Source organism: Nematolebias whitei, chromosome 14 (genome assembly GCF_014905685.2).
Source record: "Nematolebias whitei isolate Nwh7 chromosome 14, NemWhi1, whole genome shotgun sequence".
In the NCBI taxonomy this organism is placed as follows: domain Eukaryota; kingdom Metazoa; phylum Chordata; class Actinopteri; order Cyprinodontiformes; family Rivulidae; genus Nematolebias; species Nematolebias whitei.
Window position 1 is genome coordinate 39119169 of NC_056511.1, and position 10660 is coordinate 39129828.

General features: G+C 42.0%; 1 protein-coding gene across 1 annotated transcript in view; it reads right to left on the minus strand.

Annotated features, from left to right (window-relative positions):
- adamts15a (ADAM metallopeptidase with thrombospondin type 1 motif, 15a) overlaps positions 1 to 9657 on the minus strand; it is a 74147-nt gene extending 64490 nt beyond the window's left edge. Inside the window, exons 1-3 of the mRNA XM_037687690.1 lie at positions 8734 to 9657; positions 3005 to 3137; positions 2735 to 2902 (exon numbers count right to left, since the gene is read on the minus strand). Of these exons, the coding sequence (XP_037543618.1) occupies positions 2735 to 2902; positions 3005 to 3137; positions 8734 to 9657 (1225 nt within the window). The remainder of the gene's footprint in view (positions 1 to 2734; positions 2903 to 3004; positions 3138 to 8733) is intronic.
- Between the last annotated feature and the right edge of the window lie 1003 nt (positions 9658 to 10660).

The window sequence follows — 10660 nt, forward strand, 5'->3', positions numbered from 1 at the left end:
GGCAGGATGAGATGAGAGGCAGGATGAGACGAGAGGCGGGATGATACGAGAGGCGGGACGAGACGAGAGGCGGGACAAGATGAGGCGAGACAAGAGGTGGGATGGGATGAGAGATAAGAGGCAGGACGAGACTAGAGGCGGGACAAGATGAGAGGTGGGACAAGACGATAGGTGGGACAAGATGTGAGGCGGGATGAGACAAGAGGTGGGACAAGATGAGAGACGGGACTAGATGAGACAAGATGAGAAGTGGGACGAGGAAAGACGAGAGACAAAATGAGAGGTGGGACAAGACTAGATGAGAGGCAGGATGAAACGAGAGGCAGAACGAGACGAGAGGTGGGATGAAATGACAAGTGGGACGAGAGGCAGGATGAGATGAGAGGCGAGACAAGATGAAAGGCAGGACAAGATGAGAGGCGAGACAAGATGAAAGGCAGGACGAGACGGGACGAGACTGGACGAGACGAGCGGTGGGACAAGATGAGAGGTGAGACTTGGCAGCAACATCTGGCCAAACAGACATACTGCATCTGGAGTTAGTTGAAGCCGCCTGTCTGTGTTTTTTACAGCGTCTCTCCAATGTAAAAGCAGAGCACCAGCTAGTGAGCTAATATGAAGATCAACAGTATAGGGATAGACGTACGAAGGAAAAATATTACTTAGAAGAATACATTACTTTATAAGATGAAACATTTTACTTATAATGTATTTCAATGTAGCCAATTTTCTCCCGAAGGACAAGAGTGTAGTAAAGTTACTGTGAGGATACAGAAGCATTTGAAAAAAATGTGACTACATTAAAAAAAATTAAAAAAAATTGAAGGATTAAATAAATATATAGAAACATGAACAAAAATAAATGCACAGCTGATTTTTCTCCAAAAGACAACAGAAGGGTTAAAAAAGTAGTGCACTGGGTGGAACAAAGGGACCTCTCACCCTGGACTGTTTGTGATGCCATTTATCCTCAAGAGATAACAAGGATGGGAACGAATGAGCAACAGCTGCTGGCAAACTTATTCCTGATGATTTTACACCAAATTTGGCAGCGGAGCCGGAGTGATTAGCTGCTAGTTCACTGCTGTATATACAAATCACACTGCACTCAATAAACCGCACCTCACCTCTTCCTTCCTGCTCTCTCTCTCCGAGAAGAAACCGTGCGAAACAATAGTCTGTGTTTGCATGCAGATAGATAAGAAGGTAATAAATGGTTGTTAAAACACACATCACTTCATAAGAACCTCTACAAACACGAAGGAATATGTTTTTTTTATCGTTCTGTCTGCGGTTCGAGGCCCAGATTTATGATGAGCAGCTGCAAAAATCAGGTTACAACAGAGTTCTGTAACACGAGAAATCACTTATTGTCTAAATCAAGAGTTCTTGGACGTTTCTCTTTCTTTCATTGGGTTTTGCCTCATCTTACAGTCTTCGAACTGAACACGGAGAGAAGCAAAAAGAAAGAATTGTCTGTTTGGGGTAAACCAGCATGGATAGATACACCTCTTGTCCAAACCACTGGGGTGACTCTCCCAAGACCAAGCCCTGTAATTTGGGACAGATGTCGGTGCAGTTTTAAAATAAAAGTTTAGTATTGCTCCCAGACCAAGTCCTGTGGTCTGGCCTGTTTGGCGAAGAATCTGCGTCCTAAAAGAATACATTTTTTCAGTTATTGCTCGTCCTTCTCCTCAGAGCTGCTTTATGTGTGGTTTGGCTGATTCACTCTCATGTTCATCTTATTGCTTACATGTTTTATGTTATTGCAGTTATATTGGGAGTCAGATGTGTGAAACTAACATTTTTTTTTAAACAATTTTGAAAAGAAAGAGCCAGATTTTTACTGACAGTAAGAAGACATGGCCTCTGGAACTTATTAAATCACTGCCTTTGGAAACAAAGTCTTTTAAAGTGCCTGTTTTATGATCTTTGAAGTTATGAGGAAAAATTGTAAACATTTAATTTGCTGTGCATTACAAAATTATATATTTGAGATAGAAGTTTTAATGTAGCAGCAAGACTGTTCGGACAAGCTGTTAACTCCTGTCAAAATATAACAGTTTCTCCAAACTGAGACCTTAAAGTGAGTTATCTACAACAGGTAAGATGTTATATGTTCATAAGCTTTATGAACAAAAAAAGCCAAATCTTCCAGCTCTTCTTGGAGGACTCCAAGGTGTTCCCAGGCCAGAGTGTCCTGGGTCTTTAATGCGGTGTCCTCCCAGTCAGACATGCCCGAAACACCTGAGGCGTCCAGGGTTCATCCGTACCAGATACTTGAACCACCTCAACTGGCTCGTCTTGACGTGGAGGAGCAGCGGTTCTACTCCGAGTTTCTCTTGGATAACTTCTCACTATCTCTGAGGGAGAGTCCAGCTTCTTTGCAGAGGAAACTCATTTTGGCCACTTTATCCGCAATCTCGTTCTTTCAGTCACTTCCCAGAGTTTGTAATCGTAGGTAAGAGTAGGAACATATACAAACAGAGAGCTTCTCCTTGCAACGCAGCTCCCTCTTCACCACAACAGACCGCCCCAGTGTCCACAGTACTGCTGAAACTGCACCGATCCCTCTGTTAATCTCACGCTCCCTTCTTCCCTCACTCCTGAACAAACCACCGAGCTGTTTAAACTCCTCCACTTTAGGCAGCAACTCAGAATCTGAACTGTTGTTTTAATTTTGGCTTAAGGTTCGTTTTCACTTAACTGCACGAATGAGGGACCATGAACTCACCATGTCCACTGTCCAGAAACTCAGTGATGATGGCGGCGCTGCAGGGGGACCAGGGGCTGGTGCGATTGATCTGAATAAGTGTGGGAGACATCATGTGGTTCTCCTGCAGTTTCCCAAACACATCTTCACAAGCTTTCACGTTGTCGTGTGGCATGTTGAACACATGGCCTGTTGGGAAGGAACGAGACGTCAGGTGTGTCTCGTAAACACATGCATGAAGGAAATGTATGAAAAATAAGAACTCCTATTGATTGAAAGAGGGTGACAAACCAAGTTCATGAGCAGTGGTGAAGGCTGAAGGCAAGCCGTCGTCTTCAATCACCGAGCAGCTCCTCTTCGGGTCGCACATGGTGCCGACATCCGCCATGCCAAGAGTGTCGCAGGTGGACGCTCCACACAGGTCCTGTGGATTTCAACAACAGGACGTCTGAGACGGGCGAGTGAAGAGCACAAGACTGTCAATAACAGAGTTTCTGTTCATTTAGACACAGAGAAGACCTTCCATAAAACAAGCAGGAGTTATGCTGCAAAGGTTTTAACAGCAAAACCAAACGAGTTATTAATATTTTTCATCTTACGCTGCAACTTAAATTGCCGAAAGCTGGAAAAGAATATGATGCTTGGCTTAATGATGAGAAATAACTCGCCCATGCTTCCAATGAAATATGAGTTCAATTTGCTAAACGATTGCTCTGTAATTTTTAAAAGATGGATTTATTTAAAAAGGCTTTAACTTAAAAAAAAAAAAAAAAAAAAAAATGTCCTCAGAGATCAGCTTTTAAAAGTCCCTTAGGAAGTTTTAAACACACTCTAAAAGATTTTTAGCCAATTTTTAAGCTTTATATGATGCATTTCTGGAATAACTTCATTCACTTTTATGCAAGAATCCTTCCTTTGGTACCAAAGGTTTACCACACAATTCCAGGCAGGAAACTTTGTTTCTGCCATTTATTCATTCACCAGTTCATCCATTCATTCATGTCTGCTTGTCTACTGTATCATTCTGAGCTGCGCCAGCTGTCTGCCATTTAGTGCTTTTAAAATAAGATGAACAAGTAAAATATTTAAAGAAATGCTCTTGATCCAACAGTGACTCTCAAAATTATGACAGAATTTCTTCACTTGGCTCGTTTTTCTCTTCCAGACTAAAGTTTATATGAACGTGTCTGCAGCTGAGTCTGGCTTTATGTCGAGATGTCACCTGGTTGACAGGTTTTAGGAATTAACTTGACTTGGAGGAATGTTGTCTCACAACAAGTAGAATTATTGAACGTTCTTTGTAGGCGTGTCTTTTTTTTTTTTTTTTTTGGAAGGGGTCAGACTAGTGTGCTGGAGATTTGGAAAAGATTTAGTTGTGCCTTCCACCACCCAGTCTTTAAAAGCTTTTAGTGGTTAACAATGTTTAGAGCACACCTTCTGCTATGAGGTCATGTAACCAAAGCATTTCCACGGCAGAGCTGAGTTTTCCAAATGACCTATTTCTCCACCGCTGGTCTTTAAAAGACAATTTTAGCCAGTGTCCATTTGGACCTTAACCCTATAATCACAAGACAAAATCAGCTCCGAACGCCACAAAGAACTGCCCATCAGCCTGGTACCAAAACAGCCCTTCAGCGCTTTGCATTTCCAAACATGCACCTCGATGCTCGGCGTCACACACCACTAGATGAGCTCAAGCGTTCCTCAAAGGTCTGAAGACATCAATAAAACCTGGTGCCAAGTGAAGACCTCGAGTGCTCTGACATATCTTTCCAAGAAACAGCTACAAAAAAAAAAAAAAAGAGCACAGTTGTTGACCGGTGCAAATCGAGTCCAGATGTGCTCGTGTGCAGAGACGACATGTGAAAGCTTGGGTCAGTTGAGTTTTTTAAAAAAAACTCACACTCTGAGATGAGCAGAGGAGAAGAAACAAATGCTGTATCTCTGCTATGACCTACTTCCCACATCTGTCAGCTTTCTTTGTATTTTGAGGTTTTCCTGCAATTCTTATCATCGCTGAAAGATTGTTGCACTTTTACCCATTGTGCTTCGGGGTGCACAGTTTTTGAGCAACAGTCAACAGTATCACAGTTTCTGATGTCCAAACATGGACATAAGTCTTTCTCAGCTCAGTATCCAACAAGTAAAACACATGAGCTGCAGCACAGCCTCTCTCCCGGGGAAAACCTGCAGATTTATAGTCGGAGTTAATCTTTTGGCCACTCTTTGAGAGTAATCAGTTCGTAGCATAATGAACTGAGTAATCTTGCAACATTCTTTTCACAGCAATCAGGCTGTTTGTGGAATTTAAACACAGCCACAGTTGCCTCTGGACATCGTCAAGTTGGTCTTCATAAAAGCTGCAAAATGACTCTGCATGCTGGTTAACGGCTCACAGTGGATCAGACTTAAATGCAGATTTAAAGTCATGGTAAACAATAAAACACTTCAAGTAAATTGACTCATTTAGGACAGTTGTTGGAATTTTTACCCAGGTGAAGGTTGATTACTGGCAAAGATGCGTGCAAAGCCGGAAATCCCTTCGGTCTGAGGAGAGGATGCATCTCTAAGCAAACTAAAGACTAAAGGGTTTTGTCAAATGTATTTGGTAGTTTTAAGCTGTATAAGATCTGACAGTTTCATATGCAGACTATGCTGAACTTTTCATCATGTAGGATACAGATCTATGGTGAGACATGGTTATACCAGCTGGGCCTTCAGTTAGGATGTGATGCATTAACATCCAAACAAAGTCTAATGGTGAAGTCTCTAAAAAGTCATCAATCTCATCACTTTACTTCCAATCTCACAATTTAGAAACTTACTTGCAGGAAGTTCTTCCCACTTTCTTATCCATCAGGTACAACAGCTGACTCTTGGTGTCATCATTTTTTACAGTCACTAATGACAATCTGAACATAAATGTCAACCCAACACTAAACAGAACTAACAGGGACAACCCATCTGAACACAGAATCTGAAAAAGTCCACCCATTTCTGTCCCAGGATTACCCAGCATGCCCTGTGGCTCACCCGGCCTCTTGTTCAAGTACAACAATAATTCTGACTGAAATGTAACGGTAACATGTAATGAAACCAAAAATGCACCTGTAATATTTAAAACCGTCAATTTAAACATAAATGGAATATTTAACCTTCATCTTTTAGAGTAACTACAATTTCTGTGTGGATGCTAGAATTTAAAGGTAGCAACTGAATGCATCACGAATCTTCACATGGTCAAAACAGATGCCTGCAGTGCCTTCCTGAAGGCTCAGAGCTCAGCGTGTTGGTCCCACCCACTCTACATCAACATTCTGATTGGTTCATTTTCCTGTCGGTTATGAAGCAAACTCATCCTGCAGAGACTCTGACGGAGCTCGGCCTTCTCTCCTGACAGTGAAGTCCTGACCAACGAGAAAGAAGCTTCGAGCATGTTTCTGACTAGACAAACATTTTTTAAAGAATCTGATTGGATAACTGGATTTTCATGAGTTAAAAGGTTTCTTGCTCAACTGCAAAGTACTTTATAGAAAATAAGATAAATAAGCTGCTTGGAAAATTTATATTTAAAATAAAATAAATATTAAATCAAAATTCAAATGTAACATTTCATACTGTATGTGCTAAACGCTTAGGTCTTCTCTGACGACATAGAAGGCCCTGAGGGTTTCCCTTGAATATAGATAATGTAAACTTAATACTAAAAAAAGACGAAAAAAACAGTAAATGTGTTTTTTGGGGCGGGGGTCATTCCTTTCACTTTCATTCCTCGCTGTACACAAAAAGACCTTTACAATACTAACTTCTAAAGTTGATCAAAAAACAGAAACTTTGTTTGATGCATGGAACAACACTTGAGCTTCAAACCGTCAACATAAAAAAGATTCCACCTCACTATGTTGTTCAAAAGTTCAATTTATGGGTGCTGCCATGTTGTATTTTCAGAGACAGGGTTTGGGATTTGATGCTGAAAGTCCTGCCTACTTCTCTACACACTGTCATGGGGGTTCTTTAAAGCATCAAATAACTCTACTAAAATTTATTGAAAATGATGTAGTTGAGTTTACTCAACTACATCAAACTTTACACATCAAGAAAAATCAACACCTGGAAAAAAAAACCCTGATGTATTTTTGTGTTTTAGTCAAACAAGAGGATCTAAACCTTTACAGGGGGCAGCCTGCAGGGGGCGCTGGTGCAGTTTCTGGTTCTACTTCAACATTGTGTTCCTGTGTCTACATATTCAAATAAACAAATTCTCAGTTTAAACCCAACAAATTGCTTCTTTTATATTTTTATGAATAATAACCTGTTTTATAACAAACATGTGGAGTTTATATTTGTGAAATGGCACTTAATGTGTAACTTAAACAGTTCAAAAGTAACTTGTTATTGACAAATTGTACAAACGTTCTCACAATTCAATGGATTTCCATTAAAAGCCTTGATGTATTTTTATTTGAATGACATGTTTGACATGGGTCAACATACTATTTACTTTAAGCCTCAGCTTCTATTAATTCTCATCTTCACTCAACTAAACTTGCTTGTTGAATGAAGCCATGCATCTTTCTCTGTTTAAGACACTATGTCTCAATGTCCTTGTTAGATGTTGTTTCATTCATTTAACACAAATTACATAAATTATTTGTTTAAGCTAAACTGCAACTGATTCACCATATTTTCCATATTGTTATTCTTTATCCAACAAAATGTTTATTTTAAACTGCTGCATAAATCTACCCTGTATCTGCACATTGTAACCTTTTTTTTTTTAACAAGTATTGACCTTTCAGGCTCTCGTGAACAGTTTATTTTATAAGAAATTCCACCCGTCCTTTATTTTTCCAAACACAGTCTGGGCCACTGATGAGAAGTTTTCATACTTTGACCATTTCTTCTGATTGTTCTGCTTGTTATAGTTTGTGAAACCTCGGCTTGATGCATATGAGGTCACCTGAATGCATGTGAACTGGAGCTGTGACGGGATCTCTTGACGCCTGTTTTTATTTCTTTTCTTTTTTTCAGTTTTATACTGCAAATTGTATCCACATGGTCGGGTTTGTTAAGGTCATCTGAACTGGCTGCAGAATTTATAACGTCAGCTGTGCTTACAGTCGAAATCTGGAAACACTTTGACTGTACGTGTAATTTTTTTCACTCTTCTCTGAAGCTGGATGTATGAACATCAAACAGAACCAGAACAACAGAAAATGACATTTATGTCTGAGTTGTAGTGAAGGTGCAGCTGAGGCTGTGCAGAGCTTCCCCTCTCAAACAGCTTGTTTCACTGATGTGATTCTCATGTACCTCTCCCTTTAGGAGCCGGTTTAATGAGGAGCAGGCAGGGCGGTGGGTATGACTGGAAACCCCCCAGCCAGAGGAGCATGGGAAGGGCTGGAGGAAACAAGACACGTCCAACAAGTGTATCCCCGAGGGCAATGACGTTCACTGCATTTTATAAAACACTGCATGTCACAGTGACCCAGGCCAAAAGGAATTCAGCGCTGGCTTTTTAGTGGCTCTGAATTTGCACTTTCTTACTTCAGCTCATTAAATCCGTCCTTTCTCAGTTACTGAGCAGTGTTTCTGTTGGGTTGACCAGCCATCTTCAGCTCCAAGTCACAAAGGAAGCTGTTCATGTCACTGACAAGTGGACGGGCCCTGACCTCATCACTGACACTGTCATCGACCAAGTATGTGGGAGTGCAGACAAGTCTGAGTGGTTCCTAAAGCTATACTCTCCTTGGGTCCAGAAAGAGCCATCAGAACCAGTGCTTTGCTCAGCTCTTTAGTGGCTTCACATCAGAGTCAGAGCTGAGTGTCAGAGCAAACTAATTAGATGACATGGTGGATTTAGAGGAGCAGCCTGTCATAAAAAATACCAAGTTTCTTGCAAAGTCGTGCAAAATAGTTTCCAAAAACCTCAAACACATCAACCCACTTTTTTTTTTTTGTGCCAAATTTCTCTACTGAATGTGAACCATTAATTTCTCCCCTGACATCTGCGACTTTACCTCTCTGGTGAAAAGGATCGCGGTGTCCCAGTAGTCCGGGTGCTTGTCGTTATGTTTGTTCAGCTTTTTCTGCCATGTGCAGAAGTTCCGCAGCGTCATGGCTGCGTTCCCGGACACCTTGGGTCCTTTGTCCTCCTCGTGTATGATAATAATCTTCACCACCGTGATGCTGATGGAGTTGAGGATGCTGGGGTGCCTGTAGAGCCTCGCTGCGACCGCCATCAGAGTCAGGAGGTAGTGCTTTAGCTCGTCTCCGTGGAAATGCGCCATGGACTCGTCCGCCACGACGAGCGTCTCCACGAACCTGGGCACGGAGGCGAACCTCTTGGCTCTCCCCATCCTCCTCATGGTTTCGTTCGCGTTCCTATAGTCCGTGATGTGCTTGTACTTCTCCAACGACTGCGCGACCGAGAGGCTTAAATCGTTGTCCACTGCGCACCTGGAGGCTGAGCCGCGCTTCAGACCCGTGCTGGTTCTGCGCCGGATGATGTGCGCAACCTGCGCGCTCCGGGTGCCATTCTGCGCCGGGCTGATGAAATACTCCCATCCCTGGAAGCCAAACGCGCCGTTTAGACCTTTGCAGAGGCTTAAAGCTGCGTAGGAGTCCTTGTCTCCGTTGACATACCCGGAATAAAAGCACCGGCTCAGGTCCGGGCTGAGCGCAGCACCGGGGAGCCAGAACGCGTCTTGGTTCGAGATGGAAGGCGCAATAAAGTTAGAATCCTGCCGTAAGTCGATTTTTAATTCCTGCTGGAAAGCTTTTAACTTTATGACACACTTTTCATCCCTGATCTCCACGTCGTTGTCAGAATCCCTCCTGTCAGGGTTACCCAGTCTCACCGGAAAGCAAATCTCACTTTCCATGCAGCAAACGGACCTTAGGAGTGGGAGCGCAAAGCAGAGAACAGTTGTTCTGATAAACATGACTGTGTTTGCATTCAGCAGAGAATGCAGCAATCATCAAGGTTAATAAAGTGTTGAGCTCAGAGGAAGCTGTGAGAGCCACAGATCAGGACCATGATCCAGAGCGCGCGCACGGTTCTCAGAACAAGGCCGGTCCACTCAGAGGAAACTCCTCCCGGTCATGACCCACTTCCATCTTCCACCTGTGAGGACTGAGTCTGGCTGCTGCCTTCTCGGAACTTTATGTGTGAAAATATGGAAACCCAATCTCTGTTGCTGGAGGCATGCGCTCATTGGATGCACCTTCTCAGCTCTGCACTTTCTGCCGCGCAACTCGAAACTGTGCAAACAGCAGGCCTGTCATCGTGCGTCACTACAACGACATATGAGTAATCTGCATTTGCACTATGAAAACCTTCTACCTCCTCATAATCTGCACATGCATCAACATCTGGCCCCACTGAGAAAATGGAGTTATCTTAATTGCACATAAAACTCGGATACCTGTGGGAATTATTCACGAGATAAATCATAAATAAAGATGTGACACAAACCACATGTCTGTGTTTTTCATCTTAAACGTCCTGCAGGAATATAAAGCCTGCAGTTTGACTGTCAGGGTGTGTTTGAGTGAAACACACGACATCTGGTGGACAAGAAAATATAAGAATATTAAAAAAGGAGTCTAAAGAGTATATGCGTACAGTACATTCTGTGCAACATCAGTGACGCCAGAAGTACAGAGGTGATGGGAAGTACATTTACTCAAGTTTTGTTGAAGCTTTTAAGTAACATCTATTGCTTTACACAAGAATAAATTGCATTAATTATTTGAAAATTGTTTGCAGATTAAAACTTTTTCATTACAGCTAAAAGTAATAAAGTAACAGAATGCCTTTTTTTTACAGCACATGTCACCTAACAACAATAACAAAACAAAAGATTATCCATACTTTGATAAAATATTATGCAAACTGTTTTTAATAAAAAATAAGTTAGCACTTTGAGGGATTCAAAATTGTGT